This window comes from Trichosurus vulpecula, chromosome 5 (assembly GCF_011100635.1).
Source record: "Trichosurus vulpecula isolate mTriVul1 chromosome 5, mTriVul1.pri, whole genome shotgun sequence".
In the NCBI taxonomy this organism is placed as follows: domain Eukaryota; kingdom Metazoa; phylum Chordata; class Mammalia; order Diprotodontia; family Phalangeridae; genus Trichosurus; species Trichosurus vulpecula.
Genome location: NC_050577.1, coordinates 94,231,091 through 94,254,340, shown reverse-complemented (window position 1 = coordinate 94,254,340; position 23,250 = coordinate 94,231,091). Strand labels below are relative to the sequence as shown.

The window sequence follows — 23,250 nt, the reverse complement described above, 5'->3', positions numbered from 1 at the left end:
ACCTGGGTTCCCTCTTATCAGCCACCAAGGCTCCAAACGGAACCTCAGTGTCCGGGTCCCCCACCCCTCACGGAGGGTGTGGGGCCTGTGGCCTTTACTGCCTCCCAGCTGAGCTGTTCCTGTCCCATTGTGTATGGGGGCGGGGGTGGGGCGAGGACCTAGCTGCCAACCCCCAGTTCCCCCAGGCCAGTCCCCTCCCCTCTGTCCCCCTCCCCTCTCTGTTTCCTAAGGAAAAGGCCGGTCCTTAGCTCAGAGCTGCCTAGTCGCAGTTCAGCCAACATGGGCAATTTGAAGAGCGTGGGTCAGGAGCCTGGCCCACCCTGCGGACTGGGCCTGGGGCTGGGGCTGGGACTATGCAGCAAACAGAGTGGGACACCAGGACCTGAGAACGGGGGTCCAGCCGTGGCTGACATCAGGTGAGGGCCAAGTGCAGTGTGGTACAGGGAAGCTATAGGGGGGTTACAGGGGACCAGTGTTGGGCTGGGGGTGCTGGGAATTTGGGAGCTACCCTGGCAGGGATATATCCAGGGCTCAAGGACAAGGGAGACTAATATGATTATGGATGGGAAGGCCAAGAAGGCTGTAAAACAGGTTAGGGGAAGAGTAAGGGTTTTATAATATCCAAAGAGATGAACATTACAAAAAAAGAGTACCAAGTCCTGAGGAGAAATTAGGAAGTCAGCAGAGAGGCTAGGATGGAGTTTAGGGATTTCCAAAATCTGTTGAGGAGAGAAGGGGAGAGGTCAGGGAGCTAGGGTAGTAGAGACAGTAAATTGGTAGGGGTTGGAGCACACTTCTCTTCCACTCTCCCCAGCAGCAAGCAAGACCCTATCCACCTACTGAGCTGTCCTTCTCCCCAGAAGATACACTTGACAATTACTTTCTCTAGGCTCCTCCTAAGATGATCATTCTGGGCCAAGAAACCTTGATTTGGCCTTGGGAGACTTCCAGACCCAATTCTCTAGTCTAAGGGTTCCTGACCATTTTTGCAGCCTGGACCTCTTCGGCAGTCTGGTGAAACCTGTAGACCCCATCTCAGAATAATGTTTTTAAATAATTGAAGGAAATGTTTGATTTTACCTAGAAGTTAGTGACAATGAAGATAAATTCACAGACCACCCGAAATCTAACCTTAGACCCCAGATTAAAAACCCCTGCTCTAAGTCCTACTTGTATAAGCAGCCCCTCATTCCATCACTGGGAAATAAATCAGTGATAGTGGCGGGTCGGGGTGGCGGGGAGAGATTTGGTGGGGGAGTCACAAAGAGAGAAGGGGACTGTATATACCCAAGGAGAAGGACCTTAGACTTGCAGGCAAAAATGAGGAGTTTGGAGGGAAAAGAGCAATGTGACTAAGACACAGGGGTATAGTCATCCCTGATCCAAAGGAGCAGCCCAGAGCGGCCTGGGCCCCCTCCCTTCCTCCCCCACAGTGGCAGCTCTGGGAGGAAATGATAACGCTCCAGAGGCTTCCCTTCACACGATCTCCAGTACTAAACTAGCGCTTAGCAGCCCCTGATGAGGAAGGGGTCCAAGTAGGAATCTGGGAAATCTGCGCAGAAGAATCTTAACTGGAGATAGTGCAACAAGGACCTCCTTCGAGTCCCTGTTACTAAGTAATAGGATCCTAGGACCACGAAAACAGGACCCTGCAGAGGGTATTGTGGATGAGGCAAAACTCAGAATTTTCAACTTCAGGACTATCCAAAACTTGAACCTAAATTGAGAGGGTCGTAGGCAAAGTTATAACTAGGATTTCTGGTACCTAGGGTAAAATGAGGTCAGAGGGAGGTGGGAAGAGACAGTTTTCCCCATTTGGGATGCAAAGAAAAGGAGATGCCTTTTACTCAGAAAGTCCAGCTTGAGCCCCTGGGGCACAGCCAAAGATAACTCCAGAGGTGCCAGTTGGGAGTATGGTAAGGGAGGAAGGCAGACACTGAGAAAGGAGCCCCATGGAATGAGAACGTTGAGGGCAATGGTTCAGGGCTCAGTGAAACATTCAGAGAATTTCAAATAGCTCTTGGGGAGGATTCATGCCTCTTGTCAGTTATCTTTAGTGCCCTGGGACAAAGCTGCAGTTGCCCCACTTAGTTATAGCTCTAGTCTTAAGGATAGATCTTTGAGGAAGTTGAGACAAGTTCAGGACACCCATGACTCTATCCTTTACTCCTCAACAGCCCCCCGGTAGCCCGGCCACCTGAGGGGCCCAAATTCTCAAGAATAAAGAACTGGGAAGTAGGAAGCATCACGTATGACACCCTGGGTGCCCAAGCCCAGCAGGTAAGCTCCTCGGAACTTCCCCTCCTCCTACCTTGCTCTTTTCCTCCTGAAAGTAGAAAACGATTTACAAAGGAGGCCTCTAATCTTTTACAAAGAGGACCATTTAGAAAGTAGTCCCCGGCACCTCCTCCAAACCTTTCTTCCCGCAGATATGACTCAGATTCCCAAACCCAACACTAATCCCAAACACCCCACTCACCACTCCCTGTCAATACCTCAACCCTTCAAACTACATAAAGGAGAGAATATTGGACTATGAGTCACAAGATGTGAGAGTTCGAGCTCCAGTTCTGCAAAGTGACTGGCTGACTCAGATTGCCCGTCAAACAGAGATAATAATTACTGTCCCCACCCAACTCATATGGGTGCTGTTATATGGATAGATGGACAGATAGGTAGATAGACAGACAGATGGATGGGCAGATGGATGGATGGATAGATAGATAGATAGATAGATAGATAGATAGATAGATAGATAGATGACAGACCACATTCATTAAGCATTTACTATGTGCCAGACATAGTGCTAAGACTGGGGATACAAGCAAGCAAAAGCATCACCATCCTCAAGGAGCTTATGTTTTAATGGAAGAAGACAAAAAATGAGACTGAAGTGGGAAAGGGAAGTCAGGCATGAAAAGAGGGGGATGACAAGGTCAGGAAATGGCATACAGGCACAATTCTGGCCAAGATGAGGTAAAAGTTCACCTATCACAGTCTGGAAGCACAGGAGTTGAGTCCAAGGCTCTGGTGGGAGGGGGGCATGGATAATGTCCAGGAGTACACGCAGCATGGTCTGTAGATGAATGGGAAGAAACAACGGAGAAAATCAATAGATGCAATAGTATTTGAGAAAAGATGTGCTGTAGAAACACAATGGACTGGATTGATAGCACCCAAACCTCAACCTTAGCCTCAACCATGTCCTTACCTTGGCCCTAACTTTACATTTCCCTCTGACTCTGATCCTGACACCAAGTGCTGCCACTAACTCTCACAACCCCATCAGACCTCACATATCCACCTCAAACTCTGGCACCTAACCTGTCTCTGACTTCCCGCCCCACACACTCTTGCCAGACCCCACCACCTTTCTGTTACTTAGTCCCTGACTCATCACGTTTTCACCACCAGGATGGACCCTGTACCCCAAGACGCTGCCTAGGCTCCCTTGTGTCTCCAAGGCAACTTCAAAGCCGCCCCACAGAGGGGCCCCTGTCTCCTGGCCAGCTACTCATCCAGGCCCGAGATTTCATTAACCAATACTACAGCTCTATCAAAAGGTGAGATCCACATACCATAACCCATCCCTTTTCACCTCATTTCTTCTGAAGTCCCTAGATACCAAGCTGCTTCAAATTCCATCCACCAGAATGACCTCACCATAAAAAAACAGTTCAGTGTAATAGAAAGGAAGGAAACAAGCATTTATTAAATGCCTGCTCATTGTGTAAAGTGATTTACAAACATTATCCCATCTGATCCTTACAACCGCCCTGGTAGATAGGTCCCATTATTATTCCCTCTTTACAGTTGAGGAAACTGAGGCAAATAGGAGTTAAGTGACTTGGGCAGGGTCACACAAGTAGCTAAATTTGAACTCAGGTCTTCCTTACCCTGAGCCCAGTGCTCCACCCACTGGGCCACCTAGCTGCCTTTCCAGAAAGAGCATTGATCCAGAGTCTGAGACCCAGGCTTCCAACTTGACTCTGCTCTTTCCTATGTGTGTAATCTTGGGCTTCCATTTCTTCACCTCCAAAATGACAGAGCTGGTGTCTGTGATCTCTGAGGGACTAGCCAGCTCCTATGAAACCAGCCCACTAAGATTCCTCAGACCCGAGCCCTGACTTCTTCCCATTCCCCACCCCCCACCTCTCAGACCCTTCAGGGACTATCTGCCTTTATTCCCTCTGATCAGCATGACCTCCCAAAAATAAGGCCATATATACACACATACACCACCATACATACACACAGCTCCCCTCCAGCACTGTCTCCTCGACTTCCAGCAGTGAAATCAAGCATCTTTGGGATCCCTTCCTTCAACCTTTCTCCCCCCACCATGGTTTCCCCTACCTTCTTTCCACAGGAGCGGCTCCCCAGCCCATGGACAACGGCTTCGGGAGGTAGAGGCTGAGGTGGCGGCCACAGGCACCTACCAACTCCGGGAGAGTGAGCTTGTGTTTGGGGCTAAGCAGGCCTGGAGAAATGCCCCACGATGTGTGGGCAGGATACAGTGGGGGAAGCTGCAGGTAAGGATATGAAGGATGAAGGGAAATTAATCTCAGAAGAATAGGCCAGGCATCCAGGAAAACGGGTAAGGGGTGGAGGTGGGGTCGACAAAGAAGGTACATTCTTTGGCTTGCTGGGAGGCGATTTGTCCTTTCTGCCTAATGGGAATTACTGGAAAGGCGCACTCAGGCTGGCCCCAAGATCTCTTCTAGGGCCCTCAGCCCACTATTCAACGCTGTTCTTTCGGTCCTCTCCTAGCTGCCATTGGTGGAAGGGTTGGGTAGGGAATACTTAACAATTAAGATAAACAGACACCAAGCCCTAACCCCTTATAAGGCAACATTCAATGCAATTTATTTAACATTTGTGAAGTGCCTGGCCTGTGGAAAGCACCAGGAGAAGCACTCCACAACATGGTGGAGTGAGGAGAGCGCTGAATGGAGTCTCTCGATTCTGCCATCTACTCACTAGCTGTGTAACCTGGAGTAAGCCAATTCCTGGGCCTCAGTGGTCTCATGTGTAAAATAAAGAATGGGTTAGATGAGGAGATGGCTAAGGTCCCTTCCCGCTGTAAATCTCGGATCCTATAAAGAAATCTTACAAGCTGTTATAACTGAGGCTGAGTAGCTAAGGACAATCACAGAGAGGTCGTCTAGGTAAAATTAACCAAGGGAAGGCTTCTGAGAAGAGAACTCCCCTCTCTCTTTCTCACTGCTTACCAAGGTGGGGCATAGTGGGGAGCCTATTCTCAGGAGAATGTGACAGCCTTCACACCCAAAGAGGATAAAAATAAAAATACTTAGCATTTATATAGCACCATGTCTTACAAAGTACTTTGCAGATGTTATCTCAATTGATCTTCAGGACCCTGTGAGGTGGGTGCTATGATTATCCCCATTTTACAGAAGAGAAAACAGTGTACTTGCCCAGGGACACCAAGCTAGGAAGTATCTGAAGGAAGATTATGAACTCAGGTCACCTGATTCCAAGTCTAACGCTCTCTCCACTGTGATTCCTAGCTGGATCAAGCTTCTGGCCCCGCAACAGTAGGGTCTATCCCTGCCTTCAAGGAGTTTTCAATCTAATTGGAAAGAGGAGATTTTGGAGAGGTAGGAAGGAAAAGATCACTAACAATAACAAACTGCTCCCTCTCAACTATGTGGACAGCAAATCAAGAAAGGAGCACAGGAGCCTTTGGGGAGGAGGACAGGGAAAGGTGAACTCGTGTTCAGCTCCCAGAGAGTGAACTAAGGACTGTTACTCATGAAGCATCAATGCTGAGAGGCAGCTGTGACGCAATGAAGGACATTGGTTTTAAGTTCTGATTTTTGGTCCTGGCTCTGACATTTACCTGCTATATATGATCTTGGACAAAAAAAAAATCTCTCTGAAGCTCCATTTTGTCATCTGCAAAATGGATGTAATCCTTACACGACCTACATCAGAAGGTCGTTATGAAGATCAAGTAAGCTAAGAAGAGCTGACATTTCTACAGTAAAGGAAGATTTACAAAGTGCTCTCCTGACAACAAACCTCCAAGATAAATAGTAAAGGCATTATTATCTCCATTTTACTGACTAGGACAGTGAGACTAAGTATTACCGAGCTTCCGGGACTTCCCCGTTCATACATACAGCTGTAATGAGGGAGGATTGGAAACATTAACCTGGGTCTTCTGATTCCGAGTCCATTTCTCTTGCCTCCAACCCCTAAGAAAACCATCGCTCACTACATATAAACACAGCCCGTTATTGTTTTTGTTATGGGTTCCAACTCGATGACTCTATCCCACCCCTCCAGGTGTTTGACGCCCGAGATTGCAGCTCTGCTCAGGAGATGTTCACCTACATCTGCAATCACATCAAGTATGCCACCAACAAAGGCAACCTTCGGTGAGTAGCCTGGCCACAGACCCTCTGTCGGAGACCCCCACTCAATAGCTCACACCCTTCCGGTCCCGAGGCTTAATCCTCTGACTAACTCTAACCCTAATGCCCATCAGACATTCTTCCCTCCACCACAACACTCCACTCTGAGACTCGTCCTCTTCCCACACCAGAGCTTCAAATAGCACAGGACCACGGGGGGTTTGCCCCAGGGTGCCTTCACGGCAGGGTAGAGAAGGACATATTTCCTCCTTGTGATAACCACGATCCCTGGGCCTCCCTAACCCATCACAAAGTGTTATTGCCTCTGAGTCTCCATTGCTATTACATACCTCTTCTAGGGTTTACTATCCCCCTAACCTCTGTGGGAGCATAGTATAACTAATCTGTGGTCAGACTGGACTGTGGCCATTCACCCCACTCCCAATTATATTTGGCCTGGGATAAAAGAATTCCAAGTTACAACTCCATTTCCTACCATGCTTCAGGAACAAGTCCACTCCATTCAGAGACTTCGTCCCCTATCATTATCAACCCCAACTTTTCCCCAAAGCCATTCAGCAGGTTTGTATGGGAGGACTATGAAGATGGAGTGTATATGGGAAGGTCTCATGTCACCTTCTTCCCTAGCTCAGCCATCACAGTGTTCCCACAGCGCTCCCAAGGCAAGGGGGACTTCCGTATCTGGAACAGTCAGCTGATCCGATATGCAGGCTACAGGCAGCAAGATGGCTCTGTGTTAGGGGACCCAGCCAATGTGGAGATCACTGAGGTGGGTGATGGGGTCAGATACCTGGCCATCATGAAGTGGAGGGGGAGGGTGGCCACCATGGAGATCACTGAGGGGAGGGATGTGGGACAACTAATATGGAAATCACTGAGGCAGGGGATGAGGTACTTGGCCAATATGGGGATCACTGGGTTAGAGGAGATAGGAAGACTCACAGGGATCATAGAAGTAAAAGAAATAGGGTGATCATTGTATCATCGAGGAGGGAAACGAGGGGTGGCCATTGTAGGGATCACTAAGGTAAGATGCCTGGCCAACATGAAGAATGCTAAGACAGAGGAGGTAGGGTAGCCATTTGTGGGGATCCCTGAGGTGAGGGAAAAGGGTGCCTGGCCAACACGAAGATGACTAAAGTGGGCAGGGTTGGATGGCTGATGATACAGTCACTGAGGCAGGGAGCCTCATTCTCTGGAGCCTCTCCCCTCAGCTCTGTATCCAGCATGGCTGGACGCCAGGGGATGGACGCTTTGATGTGCTGCCGCTGCTGCTCCAGGCCTCAGATGAACCACCTGAACTCTTCCCTCTGCCTCCTGAACTTGTGCTGGAGGTGCCACTGCAACATCCTACGTGAGTGGTAGAGGGGGGATGTGGCCAGGGAGGTGATGGTCTCGTCTGGAGGAGCCCCAGAACTCTTCCTGGATTCCTCCTTTACTTGTTCAACAAGCACTCATTGAGGAGGTGTTTTGTGCTGGACTAGTCACGGGTGGGGAATCACGGAAGCCTAAGACAGGGTCCCTGCCCTCCCAGGATGAAAGGTCCAGCAGAGGGGATGAGGCATGTATACCAATAACCATAATAGAAAATTGAGTACAGACATGGAGACAGAATTAAGCAGAAACAATCTCAAGAACGGAGTAAGAAGGCCAAATTTCACTACCCTCACCTCACCTGGGGTTTTGTTCTTCCTTTCTCCAGCACTTCAACCAGGCCTACACCTTCAATTGGAGGAGTCTGGTGGCCTTTCTATATCTCAACACTTTCCCTACCCCTTGAGATTAAAAATGCTCCTCAAGTCCCCCTGGCCTTGGTGTGGGCTCCCCCTTTTCTTCACCTATATGTACCTGAGACACACCTTTTGAATATTCAAAGAGACTTGGGGGGCAGCTAGGTGGCGCAGTGAACAGAGCACCAGCCCTGGAGTCAGGAGGACCTGAATTCAAATCCGGCCTCAGACACTTGACACACTTACTAGCTGTGTGACTTTGGGCAAGTCTCTTTACCCCAATTGCCCTGCCTTCCCCTCTGCAAAACAAACAAACAAACAAACAAAGGGACTCGATTAGTGACCAAAGAGTCACAAACTTACACAGATGTGACAAGCTACCAAGTATAGGAATATTTAGCCTAAGGAAATAACAATAACATAGTAATATATACTAGCCCTCCACCAAAGTCCTTCTTTGATGCCTTATCTATCCATAAATCAACAAGCATTTATTAAGTGCTACTACGTGCCAGGCATTGTGCTGTGCTGAGGAGCTGGTGTCTCTGGAATGTAAAGTGAGTGTAGGAGAGTTAAGTGTAAGAAGACCTGAAAGAAAGGAAGGGACCACATTATAAAGAGCTTTAAATGCCAGACAAAGGAATTTCTGTTTACCCCAGAGGTAATAGGCAACTATTGGAACTCATTGAGCAGGGGTGTGAAATGATCAGACCTAGAAAAATCATCTCGGAAGCTGGATGGAAGAAGAACTGAAGTGGAGAGAACCATGAGGCAGACAGACCAGTTAGGCTATTGTAATAATCCAGGGGAAAGGTGCCAAGGACCTGAACTAGGGCTGTGACTGTGTGAGTGGAGAAAAGATGTTGTGATGGTAGAAACAGTGATGGGTTGGGGGGGGGGGCACGGAGTGACTGAGGAATAGAAGAATAGAGTACATCAAAGTTATAAGCCTGGATGACTGTAAGGATGGTAGCAATAGAGAGTGAGATTGGGAGAGGCAAGACAATGAGTCCTGTTGTGGATATGCTGGGTTTGAATCCCGCCTTAGACACTTACTAGCAGTGTGCCGCTGGGCAAGTCACAGCTTCCTCGTGTGTAAAATGACCTCCTGGGATCGTTGTGAGGGTTAGATAATACATGTACATCACTTTGTAAAACTGAAAGCGCTATAAAAATGCCAATTGTTTTTATTATTGTCAGTCCCACTTTACAGATGAAGAAAAGAAGCCCCAAAGAGGCAGAGATGTATCAAAGATCCCAGAGCTAGTACACATTCCAGGCCTTCTTTCTCCAAGCCTGGTCCTCTCTCTCCCATGGTGTGTTGTCCAAGAAGCTCCTGGTGTAGCCCAAAGCGTACAATATGGCATCTTGGCATTAACTAACCTATTCTTTGCCTATCATATGATAGCCATATCATACAGGATCTGGAGACAAAAGGAATTCTAGAAACCATCTAGCTCGACCCCTGTATTTTCCAGATGGGGAAACTGAGGTACAGAGAGGTTAAGTGACTTTCCTTCCCACAGTCAGATCACAGGAGTATCAAGTGACAATGCTGAGATTCATCCCCATATTTTCATCTCTGCCAGAAAACTCAACACTAGTGTTTTTGCCACTCTGTCAAGTCTTCCTCTGGACCAGTTAGATAAGAACCTTTCCTCTCAGACCTCATATAGCATGTTGTTCTACCCTTCTCTGATACACTTTCATCTCAATTCAACATTTATTAAGCAGATACTTTGCTGCCAGGCTCTGTTCTAGGTCCCAAGTATACAGAGACAAATTATTTTAAAGTCCCTTCCCACAGGGAGCACACTTTTAGGGGCAGAGGGAGGGGATGTGGGGTGATGTCCAGAGATAAATAAATACAAACTACATACAAAGTATGCAGTAATTTCGGGGAGGGAGAGAGTACTAAAGACTGTGGGTATCAAGAAAGGCCTTGGGTGAAGCTTTCTACATGAAGTTTGATTCCCCCCCACCCCAGCTACTGGTGCCCCTTACCCCCTAAATCTCTTGTATCTATTTTATTTATGCCTCTATGTACATGTTGTCTCTCTTGTCTGGACCGTGAGCTCCTCAAAGGCAGGTTCTGTTTCATTTTTGCCCTTGTATCCCTGGCATATTGTTCAGTTATGTCTGACTCTTCGTGACCCCTTGGACCATGGCACACCAGTACTGTCCATGGGATTTTCTTGGCAATGATACTTGAGTGGTTTGCCATTTCCTTCTCCATTTCATTTTATAGATGAGAAAACTGAGGCAAACAGGGTTAAGAGACTTGTGCAGATTCACACAGCTAGCATCTGAAACCACTAGCACTCTATCCACCGCACCATCTGGCTGGATATAGTGGCATATAGTAGGTGCTTAATAAATGCTTGTTGATGATAGGATTGACAGAAACTAGGGACACTAAGAGGCAGAAGTAAGGATAGGAGGGCATTCTGACAGAAGTGACAGGCTGTATCCAGGGCAAAAAGACAGGAGATGGAATGTCACATACAAGGAACAGTAATTGGGCCAGTTAGGCTGGAGTGTAGACTTCCTGACAGGGAAAAGATATTTATACTTCATACTTCCCTAGGTGGGTGATCTCATCAATGAGGGTACTTCCTCCTAAGGGGCAGATCACAACCAGTCCATGACTCCTCATGCTCTCCGTTTTGTCTGGGTCCTATCAATCTCCATAGGAGATCTTTCCAAATGGCTTTGACTCACTTCCCCAGGTTCTGAGTAATGTGTCCAATTCACTTCTCCCCTGCCAGGCAATCCTTCATCTGAAACCCTTCCAAGTTTACAATAAAGCCACATACTGCACAAACAATACTAATTCCACGAAATTTCTACCCACATTAACGGAAGGGTTATTTTATCATTAACATAGAGAAAAAAGATAGCAATCAGTTCTGTAGACGGGACTGGGTTGTTTTTGTCTTTACATTTCTTATAATCCTAGTGTTTAGCACAGAGCCTGGCACATAATAGGTGTTCATTAAATGTTTGTTGACTTGACTTGACTGTGGATCAAGGAAAGTTCTACAGGGGAAATGAGATTTAAGTCTCAAAAGACAGGTATGATTTTGGCCAGTGGAGACTGGGATGTGGGGATGGATGCCATTCTAGACTGAGCTGTGGCTCAGTCAGAACTGGAGGCAAGACATGGGGTTACCTGGGAATGTGTGGTGGGGTCCTCATGCCCTTCTTTTCCACCCTTGTCCCACACCTGGCAGGCTGGAGTGGTTTGAGTCCTTGGGCCTGCGTTGGTATGCGCTCCCAGCTGTGTCCAACATGCTGCTGGAGATTGGAGGACTGGAGTTCCCTGCAGTGCCCTTCAGTGGCTGGTACATGAGCAGTGAGATTGGCATGCGCAACCTGTGTGACCCTCACCGCTACAACATTCTTGAGGTGAGGGCTTGGGCAAGGGTCAGCCACAATCCCAGGGTACCATTGTGATCTAGAAGAGAGAGAAGGCTAGGAACTCGATTACGGCTATTTGGCATATCTGTCCAGGAGCAAGGAAGGATGCTACAAAAAAGAAGAAAAATGGGTACTGGATTTTGGAAGGGGAAGAGGGGGTCAAAATAATTTCCCCTTCCTATGCTTCCTTTACAGAGAAAAAGTCAAGCCAACCTCAAACCTACCAATGGCCATTTATCTCAGGCTATCCCTTAGCTAGCCTCCACTCCAATGAGTGCTGCCGTCTTGCTACTCATTTAGAGGGGATTTGACAAAACGACCCCTACGAGGCCAAGATAGCCAAGAACTCCAAGGGGGGAACTCCCTAGGCTCACTCCTGTTAAAAGGTTAGGGTCCTAGGGACTGAGGTAGACTGTCCCCCCACCCTGCCCCCCTATCAAACCCTCCTATGCACCCCTGCTCCCAGGACGTAGCCGTGTGCATGGAACTGGACACCCGGACAACCTCATCCCTGTGGAAGGACAAGGCCGCCGTGGAAATCAACCTGGCAGTGCTGCACAGCTACCAAGTAAGGAAGCAGACGGGGAGGGGAAGACGGAGGGCTTGGAAGTGGGAGGGGATCAATTAAGTGTCCTCAGGGGAGCTGAGGGAGTGGGCCCCCACTGAATCCTGGAAGTTATAGTCACGGCACCACAATGGACATGGGGAACTATAGTACAAGGAAACAGAGGTGATAAGAATTATGGCACAATGTCACGGTGCATCCTGGGAATAGTAGTCCAGAGACACACACTGGGCACCAAGTGCCTACACAATAGTCTATAGACCCAGCATGCTGAGGTATAGCTCACAGAACCCATTGCTTTCTAAGTACCACGAGGGCACAATGCATGCTGGTTACAGTTTGCTGGAGTTCATTCCAGGCAACATGTAACATTGACCATACATCTTGGCTTGTATTTATATGGTGCTTTAAGGTTTGCAAAGCTCCTTCCATACATTATTGCATGTAAGCCTCAGGATAACCTTGTGGGGGAGGTGCTATTATTATCCCCATTTTACAGACAAAGAAACCGAGGCTGAAAGAGGTTAGGTGACTTGCCCAGAGTCACACAGCTAGTAAGTGTCTGAAGTAGGACTTGAACTCAGGTCTTCCTATTTTCAAGTCTAACACTATCTACGGCACCTAACTATCCTGAGGGACTTGGGACACACACACTGAATTATAGGAGTAAAGGCTGTGTGTAAAATGAGGCTACCTTCAGTGGTTACCCCATTGGTTATTGTAGTACAGAAGGGATAGGGCATATTGTAATTTGTGGGGAGCAGAGACAGAGGTGGCATCTGTTAGAAGCAAAAGTAGGATTTGTGGGGTGCTTCAAGGTGGATTGGAGTCCTCCCACTCCACTCTTTCCCTGCCTCAATGTGAGTCCTGACGCCCTCCTTTCTTCCTCAGCTGGCCAAAGTGACCATTGTGGATCACCATGCAGCCACAGCCTCCTTCATGAAACACCTGGAGAATGAGCAACGGGCACGAGGAGGCTGCCCTGCTGACTGGGTCTGGATCGTGCCCCCAATCTCTGGCAGTCTCACCCCAGTCTTTCACCAGGAGATGGTTAACTACTTCCTGTCACCAGCCTTCCGCTATCAGGTGTCTATGTCTCCCTCCCCAATATTCATTTATCTGACTACCCACTCACCTTGGTCACCGGCACTGACCTTTGATACTTCCACTCTAGCCTGACCCATGGAAGGGGACAGCAACAAAAGGAATTGGCATCACCAGGAAAAAAACCTTTAAGGAAGTGGCCAAGTATGCAATCTCTGACCCCCTCCTCAGGCCCACAAATACCACTATGCACAACAGTCCCCCTAGCCAGCCAAAGAGCCTTACTCACGACCCTTTCCCACAACATCCCTACCCACTCCCATGTTCCCCAGCTCTGAGACCTTCCTTCCAATGATTCCCATTCCACAATGGTCCCCTCCAAAGACCCCTCTGCCTCTGTGACCTCTCTGTCTGTATAACTCCCCTTAATCATCATGCCTTCTGAGGACTCTGCTCACTCCTTCTCCAATCCCCACCTTCCATCAGTGCAGTGAAGATTTCAGCTTCCCTGATGGGCACAGTGATGGCAAAGCGGGTGAAGGCAACGATTCTGTATGGCTCAGAAACTGGTCGGGCCCAGAGCTATGCTCAGCAGCTGGGGAGATTGTTCCGGAAAGCCTTTGACCCTCGGGTACAGAATTCGGAGATGGGGTTAGGAAAAGCAGGGGAGGGAAGCTGGGCAGAGTGGGGAGGGGGATCAATGGAAATACATTCAGGAGACAGATTAGCCAGGACTTGTTGGGGGAATGATGATTGAAGGGAACTGGAAGGGTGAGAGAAAGGAGCTGGGAGATAGCATGAGTCTGGAGAGGGCTGAAATCAAACCCAGTGAGGGGCAGGACAGTTCCCTGGGACATTGGGAAGTCAGGGGTGATAGATTCAAACCTAGTTCTGGTCGGTATTCAAGTCACAAAAGGGAAGGTCAAAATAGGAAGAGGTGGGGCAAGGAAAGCAGCTGGGGGGCTGGGGGAGGAAGATACCTCTCCTATAACACAACACCCCCTCCCCCATCCCCACAGGTGCTCTGCATGGATGAATATGATGTGGTGTCCCTGGAGCATGAGACCCTGGTCCTGGTTGTAACCAGCACATTCGGGAATGGAGACCCTCCAGAAAATGGAGAGGTGCGGACCAAGAAGAAAGAGGGACTCTTAGGGAACGAAGCGGGGATGGGGGACTCAGGACTGGCCAAGTCAATGGAAAAGGAAGTCTAAAAAGGATAGGAACATCATGATAGTTTCCTTACACATTTGAGCCTATGTCCAATCCCACAGAGAGAGAGAGAGAGAGAGAGAGAGAGAGAGAGAGAGAGGTGATTCCTACTGTGACACTGCCATTACTTAAAAGGAGCTAATGGTTCAGGTCAAAGCCTAGAAAAGCTTCGAAATTCATTCCCGGTACCCTGCCTCCCCCTCTAATAGCTATGCTCTGAGGTAATTAGCGTGCCTCCTTTGGGGAGTGCAGACATAGTGATCAGACTTACTTCAGACACAGATAACCAAGGAAATCAAAGACACGGGTATCCCTCATGCTTGTTTAGAAAAGAAAAATACCGTTTATTTAATAGGACAAACATTAAACCTTATATACTACTTTCTACCATGAAATACATCCTACGGTTTAAGTATTAAAAAAAGAGACAGCACCAATTCTGAGTACCTTGTTTCTAACTTAACTGTCACCAGTTCTTTCCCTAGCATCCTGCCATCCACAGGATGCCCCCCATCATTTTCTCTGCTTCTCCCTCCTGGATCTCTTTCAGCTCATACCGTGGCTACTGACCAAAGGGCTGGTGTTCCAATGTTAAACAATTCATTGGCATATTTCCCCTACTTATTCTAAGCAACAGGTACTCTTCACAGACTCAAGCTCCTGCTCTGACACTTCGTAGCTCTGTATTACCAGACAAGTCATGGCCTCTCAAAGCCTCAGTTTCCTTATTTGTAAAATAAGACTAATACTGGCACTAACTTACCTTATGGGGTTATGAGAAAAGTGTTTTGTAAACTGTGAAGAGCTATATAAATGTGACTTGTCACCATCATTATTATTGTTAAGTTCCGGATACAAGCCATCTTCACAAGCTGTCTAATTCTGTATCTGATCTCAGCTCTTTGCCTCTTTTCTGTCCTCTGAACTGCTTCCAAAAGTAATACAAGGTCACTGCGCTGTTCCTCATTTGGAACTTCTCCCTTTAACTAGAGGATGGTTGAATCCAACTTTTGGAAAGGGCCGGAATTTTATTCCTTCTACAGAATCTTAAACAGAACAAACATGGATATTAAAGAGTTAAATATTTTCTTCACATCTCCACAGAGGTTTGCAGCTGCCCTGATGGAAATGTCTGGCCCCTACAACAGCTCTCCCAGACCAGAGCAGCACAAGTGAGAGAGACTGGAACTGGAGGACAGGGTGGGGAAACCAGCTGGGGTGGATGGGAGGAAAGGGGGCTTCCATCTCCCTCTCTCCAATGTCACTTTCCTGTTGTTCATTTGATGGCATGCTACTTACTGGAAGTGAGCCATCAGCTCTAGAAAGCAAACCTAGCTGGGCCCAAGATGCCCCCAACCCATGCGAAGCCTAATCCATTCCAGTCCCAAGGTGGGAAGACCTGGGAGGTCAGGTCAATCCAGAGGCCACCTTCAAAGACAGGAAAGGGGGATGATCCTGGGCAGGTCCATAGGCCAACATCTTCAGGTCAAACCGACTGGGTGCCTGAGCTATAAACCCCAGGGCCTGACCCTCAGAGCTGAGCTAAGCTGAGCACCAAGGGGAAGGGCCTCTCCCATCCCAGGCAGGTGAAGGCTCCCAGGGACTATTTCTCTGCATGTGTCTGAGTGCTGGTTACGTCTGTCACCCTTCTCTGTGTCTGTCACCCTCCTCCAGCTGTGTCTCTGGGATTAGGCTGTGTTATACATGGTGTGGCTGTCTCTGGGGTGTCAGGGTACTCTGTGACATCCCTCCCCACCTTGGACTTCTTTTTTCAGAAGCTACAAGATTCGCTTCAACAGCGTCTCCTGCTCAGACACACTGGTGAGCTCGTGGCGGCGGAAAAGGAAGGAATCCAGTAATACAGACAGCGCAGGAGCTCTAGGAACCCTAAGGTCAGGGGGCTAGGGACCCTGGGAGAGGGAACCACACTGAGGCCTTGAGTACCTTCCCATCTTAGTGCCAGTGGTGGGTTGGACCTGGTAGGTCAGAAAGACCTGAAGATTCTCAGAACCAGGGACAGGGAAAACTTGAGAGAGATGACCTTTGAGCCCTCCCTCTTTCTCCTTGCAGGTTCTGTGTGTTTGGCCTAGGCTCCCGGGCCTACCCCCATTTCTGTGCTTTTGCCCGGGCAGTAGATACACGGCTGGAAGAGCTGGGAGGAGAGAGGCTATTGCAGATGGGCCAGGGGGATGAATTATGTGGCCAGGAAGAGGCTTTCCAGGGCTGGGCCCAAGCTGCATTCCAGGTGAGCCCCCAACCTGATCCCAGCCTCCCACCTGATGCTCACCTCTGACTTCTATCCCATATCTGAAAGCTAACCCCCTGACAACCAATCATGTCTGAGCCAAGCACCACAGGACATCTCTGTTCTGATGCCAGTCTCATCACATTCTTCCTGTCTTACCTTGAATTCATCTTTCTTTCCCCACCACACACTCAGCCCATCTTCTCTCCTTCATTCAACAAGGTTAACAGATTACTACAATGTTCCTGTCCCTGTGTTATGGGAGCCAGGGAAAGAGAAGACAAAGCCTTTGAGCTCCAGGAACTTATATTAACACCCATGAGTGAACAGATGAGAAGACAAGAAACAGATAAAGGGCAGAAAACAACCCAAGGAAACTCCAGGCCCTGATGCCAAGACATGAAATGCATTCTTAGAAGGGCTGGACCATCAGATTCCACTTACTCCCTTCCTTTCTACAGCCTTTTTTCCTAAAACTACAACTGCTAAGTTGCCAGTTTTACAGAGACCTCCTATTTCAAACAGAGATCAGGGCCTAGATAATAGCCCAAGAAGTGAATGCTAGAATCCTAAATCCCAACAAACACAACTCTCCTTTGCCACTATCCTTCTCCCTTCTCCTTCCTCCAGGAGCTCCCTCTCTGAGCCAATGGAGTTCTAGGCCAGGGAAGAGAGCTTCTCACTGGCCTCCCCCTCTCTCTTTCTCTGCCCAACAAGGCCTCCTGTGAGACCTTCTGTGTGGGCGATGATGCCAAGGCTGCTGCCCGGGACATATTCAGCCCCAAGAGAAGTTGGAAACGCCAAAGATACCGCCTGAGTGCCCAGCCTGAGGGGCTCCAGCTGCTGCCAGGTAATGTCCTAAGCCCATCCTTCTGTAGGTCCCCTAATCTATCTTGGAGCTCTGAGGGCCTCTCACATCTTACCCCTATACCCCATGTCCTCTGGCTCCTGATTCAGGCCCCATTTGTCTTTGTTCTCTAGGCCTGATACATGTACACAGGAGGAAGATGTTCCCAGCCACTGTCCTCTCAGTGGAAAACCTGCAGAGCAGCAAGTCAACGTAAGAGCAACCTGACCCCATCCCACCTATTTCCTCACCTGGCTGACTGGTCCCTCCCTTAGCCTTAAGGAGTTCTCCATTTCTTTTCTAACTCTCTAGATTCCCTCTCATGCTCCTCCAGGAATCCTTAAAACACCCCACTCTAAAGCATCCCTCTCCCTGCTGTATCCCTCCCTATGACAACTGCCCCCATCAAGCTCTCCTCCCTCCCTCCCTCCCTCAGCCGGGCCACAATCCTGGTGCGTCTGGCCACAGGGGGGCAGGAGGGCCTGCAGTATCAACCGGGTGACCACATTGGGATCTGTCCCCCCAACCGGCCCGGCCTAGTGGAGGCCCTGTTGAGCCGTGTAGAGGATCCGCCCCTGCCTAGCGAACCTATTGCTGTGGAGCAGCTGGAAAAGGGAAGCCCAGGTAAATACTCTGGCTCAATGCCCCGAAGTAGAGACATAACATGTAGCAAACCTCCCTTGTGCCAAGGTCCTCAGGCAGACAGGACCCACCTCCTTCATGCAGCACCCTCTGGCTGCTCTAAAGCTATACCTAGAAACTTGCTGCTACCCTTCTTCTCTCTGACCAATATGAATGAGCCACTCCCTTAGTCACATGTAAGCAGGTGGACCCCTTTAAAAGGGCATCTTTACTAGGAGACCAGAGGAAGGCCAAAACACAAAGGGGAAGTTACAGGGCCCAAGCTTGAGAGGAGAGTGTATCTGGGGCGGGGAACGGGGGAGGAGGGAGAGAGATGGTCCAGGCGCCTCACACACCACACAGACTTAGTTAACCTCTGAATAATTGTTATGAATTGGGCACCAAACCAAGCAAATGTGGTCTGACCTCAGGTGTTCTGAACAGTATAACTTCTGAAATTAAAGGGGGTTTCTTTGAGTGGGATGCCTCCCATTCAAAAAAAAAATTGTAAGCCCAAGTTTAGCAGTGGTTTTCCCTTCCCAGAGCCTTCTGCCAAAGGGTCTCATGGTCCAGTCACAAAGCCCCTGCCAGAAATTGCCACGAACATTGAGTACCACAGTCAATGATAGTAAATAAGGTCAGGAAAGAAGAGTAAAAAAAACATTGCCGGTGGGCACTGCTAGTGCCTGAGCATTTCACTGAAGATGTCCCATATCACAGGGCTTCTCACCAGTGCTCTCTCCTGCCCCTGGTAAAGGGTGGAGGAGTCATGTCAACTCACTGAGGCCCTATGGTATATTTGTAAGAGATCTGGATTTGGAGTCAGGGTAGACAAGCTCAAATCCCACCTTCGCTGCTTACATGCTGTGCCACAATGGACAGGTCACATAATCTTTGGGGCCTCTATTTTCTCATCTATAAAGTGGGAATAATACCTATAATACCTACTCTAGAGGGTTGGTTCAAGAATCAAATAAGATAAAGTACGTAAAGGACTTTGTGAACCTCAGGTGTTATAGAAATAAAAGTGTAGTCCCAGAAGACTTCTTCCAGCTGGGTTCCCTGTCCTTCACTGCATACCAGCTCCTTCTTTGCCTAGAATTACTAAGAGGCCTAGCAACTTGCTCAGGGACACACAGGCAGGACTCAAACCTAGGTCTTCTGGATTCAAGAGCCAGCCTTCTATCCATTACTCTATGCTGATTCTTGAACCTAAATTTACATCTTAATTCAAAAAACTCAGGCCCCTGGTCTGTGGTTAGTCCTTCATCCCCAATCATTTTGTGAGGGGAAGATCCTTTATCCCTAAAGACACTCCAGTTCCCACAGAGAAGGCAAGCTAGGTAACATCTGCAGGCTCCTGACCCACGCTTCTTTGTGTACTCTCCTCAGGCAGCCCACCCCCAGGCTGGGTTCGGGACCCCCGGCTGCCCTCATGCACATTACAGCAGGCTCTCACCTTCTTCCTGGACATCACCTCCCCACCAGGGCCTCAGCTCCTTCGACTGCTCAGCACCCTGGCAGAGGAGCCCAGTGAGCAGGAAGAACTGGAGGCTCTTAGCAAGGTAAGAGGATGGGAAGACTGGTCATGGAGGAAGGAAGGAAGAGCCTGCCAGAACTAAGGTGTTCCCAGAGTATGGGGTTCCCCAGTGTCTCTCTCCATCCCCACCCCAGGATGCTCGGCGCTATGAGGAGTGGAAATGGTTCCGCTGCCCCACACTTCTGGAGGTGCTGGAGCAGTTCCCGTCAGTGGCGCTGCCGGCCCCTCTGCTCCTCACCCAGCTGCCTTTGCTCCAGCCACGGTACTACTCAGTCAGCTCTGCACCCAGCGCCCACCCTGGGGAGATCCACCTCACAGTGGCTGTGCTGGCCTACAGGACACAGGGTGAGGCCTACGTGGGAAAAGGGAGAGAGAGCAGAGCACAAAAGGAAGGGGCGGAAAGGGATAGAACCAGGCCCCAGAAATGAAAGGGGGGAGTCTTTGTCCTGCTCCCTTCACTGATATTGTCTTCTCCTTCCCTCCAGATGGGCTAGGCCCCCTGCACTATGGGGTCTGCTCTTCATGGTTAAGTCAGCTCAAAGCTGGAGATGTGGTACCCTGCTTCATCAGAGGGTAAGAGTCACAGGAAAGGACTTTAGGTATTACCCGGTCCAACTCCCCCATTTTACAGAAAAAGCAGCTGAGGCTCAGGAGCTGACTTGCCCAAGATACTGAGCAGCAGAAGTGGGATTTGAGCTTGGGTCTTCTGATTCAAAATCCAGAGTTCTTTCTATGCAGAAGGGGTCACCACAGAGGGAAGGGACACTGGTGGGGGGAGGGGGGGAGAGGGAGAGAAGATGCTTATTTTTCGAGCCAGTCCAAGACAAAGACCCAGATATCCTGATTCCCTTCCCAATATCTGGTTCCTACCTACAACCCAAAAATGCAGCTCCCAGGAGGCAAATTTCTAGATACAGTCTAAAGGCAGAACAGCAAAATATATTGCATCCTGGAAATCGACATCTCCATACCCCCCCACCCCTGCATCCCGGAAACTCAAATCTGGGTCAGATGACCACTTTTCATTAACAGTTTCGGCTAGTACACTACAATTGAGAGTGGGAACCTTTATTTTTCCTGACAAGGAGGAATGCTGCCCCTTTTTCCAGCTTCCAAAAATGCATGTTTGAAAGTGAGACCTAAGACAGCTCCCAGGATGACCACAGCAGGGCCAGGTTATCAGGGGCACAGTACCCAAGACTGATCTGTGAACCACTCCAGTGTACAAATTTGTGTAATCTTGAAACAAATCCAAATATTGTGGATTTCACTAAACCTCAAAAGAGGTACCACACTTGGAAAAAAAAAAGACAAAAATAAGCCACCCAGGGAAACAGTGTGAATCAGATCTGAATCTTGGAACTAAAACCCTGACCTGGACCTAAACCAGAACGTTGAAATATTCTCCAAACCACGTCGGATGACTTATTATTTATTATATGATTTATCATTTCATAGATCCATTGAACCTGAGCAGATAGGAGACCTTAGACATCATGTAGTCCAATTCCCCTATCTTACAGATGAGAAAAATGCCCCAGAGAAGTGAATGCCAAAATTCAGGAAGCTAGGTAATGATAAGCCGAGATAAGTGCCCAGGTTCCTAACTTCCTCATTCGGCATACCTCCCATCATACCAGACTAATGTTTGTCTCCTAAGGAAGGAAACCGTTGTTCCAGGAGCCAGTCTAAGACCTGTATTAATAATATTAATAGGACTTTGTATTAGTAGTCCTATTAATAGTAATTTCCGATAGACCCTGGCTTGTAGTCTCATCCATAAGGGCCTCCCTTGTTTCTTATCCTCTTCGGCCTCACCAATTGGTAGGTGCTCATACAGAACTGGTGAAGCAGAAACTTGATTGTGTCTTTCACTCAGGGCTCCATCTTTCCGGCTTCCATCCGACCCTAACGTACCCTGTATCCTTGTGGGGCCTGGCACAGGCATTGCCCCCTTTCGTGGATTCTGGCAGGAGCGGTTGCATGACATTGAGAACAAAGGTGAGGCCTGAGAATATGGGAGAGGGTAGACCCGGGCGGTGGGGATGGAGAGCCTGGGTGAGGCACAGTGAGACGGCAACGGGCAGGAGAATGTTAAAGCAACACGGGCAGTGGGGGTGATGTGCAGGGCCAGACCCCTTCCTAGCTGCGTGCTGCTTCCAGGATTGCATCCTGCCCCTATGACCCTGGTCTTCGGGTGCCGATGCTCCCAGCTTGACCACCTCTACCGAGAGGAGGTGCAGGACGCCCAGCGTCGAGGAGTCTTCGGCCAAGTCCTTACAGCCTTTTCCAGGGAACCAGACAGCCCCAAGGTTGGAAAGGGGCCAGGCGGGAGGGAGGCGGTGGCACAGGAACGGAAAGACGAGGGTGGAGAGAAGAGGGGAAGGAACTGGAGGAGGGAAAAAAGGAGATAAGGAGGGAGAGGAAAAGAGGAAGAAAGAAGGGAAAGAAGCGGGGGAAGGGGAATGAGAAAGAGCGGATAAAGAGAGGAGGGAAGGGGACTATAACTGAAGAAAAGGGGGAAAAGGGAAGGGATAATGAGAGGAAGGAAGAGCAAGGGAGACGGAAAGGAGAGAGGAAAGCGAGTCGGGAAGGAAGCAAGGGGTAGAGGAAAAAGAGAAAGGAGGAAGAAGGAGGGTGAGAAAGGGGTAACGAGGTAGGCTGGGTGGAGAAGGGGGAGGGGGCGGCAAGGGAGAAGGCAAGAGGAGAGGGGAGGGGGCTGGAAGCGGGGCTCCAACCGTGTCCTCTGGGCTCCTTCCCCTCCCCCAGACCTACGTGCAGGACATCCTGCGGGCGGAGCTGGCCTCGGAGGTGCACCGCGTGCTGTGCCTCGAGGGTGGCCACATGTTCGTCTGTGGGGACGTCACCATGGCTACGAGCGTCCTGCAGACGGTGCAGCGAATCCTGGCCACGGAGGGCGGGATGGAGTTGAGCGAGGCCGGGGACGTCATCGGAGTGCTGCGGGTAAGGGGAGGCGGGGCCTGAGGCCGGGGCGGGGCCTGAGGCCGGGGCGGGGCCTGAGGCCGGGGCGGGGCCTGAGGCCGGGGCGGGGCCTGAGGCCGGGGCGGGGCCTGAGGCCGGGGCGGGGCCTGAGGCCGGGGGCGCGCTACCGCGCGCGGGCACGGCCCCCCGGCCTGGCCCCGTGGCTGAGCGCGCGGCCTCCCGTAGGACCAGCAGCGCTACCACGAGGACATCTTCGGGCTGACGCTGCGCACGCAGGAGGTGACGAACCGCATTCGCACGCAGAGCTTCTCGCTGCAGGAGCGGCAGGCGCGGGGCGCCGTGCCCTGGGCCCTCCCCGAGCCAACCCCGGAGACCCCCGAAACCTGAGGGCGCGGACGCATTCTGGGCCCGCCCGCTGCCATTAAAGTGTCTAGTTTTGATAGCTCTGCCTCGGCCTTACCCCCGAACCCTGGGCCTCTGGGGAGCCTGACCTGGAAGTGCCACCTTTGCTTGGGGGCGGGGTCCCGGTGCAGCCCTGCGGGAAAACCCCGGGGCAGGCAGACCCGGGCGGCGGCCCTTCCGCTTGCCACTCCCTCCGTCACTGAACCTGGGGTGCCCGTTCTGTGCCAGGAGGGGGTGGCCTGGATGGTCTTTAGGCCTCCATCAGGTGGGGCGGCGTTTA

The 23,250-nt window shown here is 50.0% G+C and overlaps 1 protein-coding gene across 1 annotated transcript; it reads left to right on the top strand.

The window, feature by feature from the left end:
• Nucleotides 1-274: 274 nt before the first annotated feature.
• NOS3 (nitric oxide synthase 3) lies at nucleotides 275-23,010 on the top strand. The gene is made up of 26 exons (XM_036761807.1): nucleotides 275-416; nucleotides 2,178-2,280; nucleotides 3,415-3,563; nucleotides 4,370-4,532; nucleotides 6,313-6,404; nucleotides 7,029-7,170; nucleotides 7,616-7,755; nucleotides 11,365-11,539; nucleotides 12,018-12,119; nucleotides 13,008-13,202; nucleotides 13,291-13,364; nucleotides 13,647-13,791; nucleotides 14,180-14,284; nucleotides 15,477-15,544; nucleotides 16,148-16,264; nucleotides 16,443-16,617; nucleotides 17,335-17,467; nucleotides 17,599-17,677; nucleotides 17,901-18,088; nucleotides 19,478-19,650; nucleotides 19,760-19,970; nucleotides 20,111-20,198; nucleotides 21,505-21,626; nucleotides 21,789-21,937; nucleotides 22,395-22,589; nucleotides 22,794-23,010. The coding sequence occupies exons 1-26, from the start codon at nucleotides 280-282 to the stop codon at nucleotides 22,953-22,955; spliced, it is 3,582 nt and encodes a 1,193-aa protein (XP_036617702.1). The 5' UTR covers nucleotides 275-279; the 3' UTR covers nucleotides 22,956-23,010.
• Nucleotides 23,011-23,250: the final 240 nt, after the last annotated feature.

Coding starts and splice junctions, on each gene's coding strand:
- NOS3 (XM_036761807.1), top strand. CDS start 280: ATGGGCAATTTGAAGAGCGTGGGTCAGGAGCCTGGCCCACCCTGCGGA. Junction 12,120..13,007: donor CAGTGCTGCACAGCTACCAA/GTAAGGAAGCAG, acceptor TTTCTTCCTCAG/CTGGCCAAAGTGACCATTGT. Junction 16,618..17,334: donor GGGCCCAAGCTGCATTCCAG/GTGAGCCCCCAA, acceptor CTGCCCAACAAG/GCCTCCTGTGAGACCTTCTG.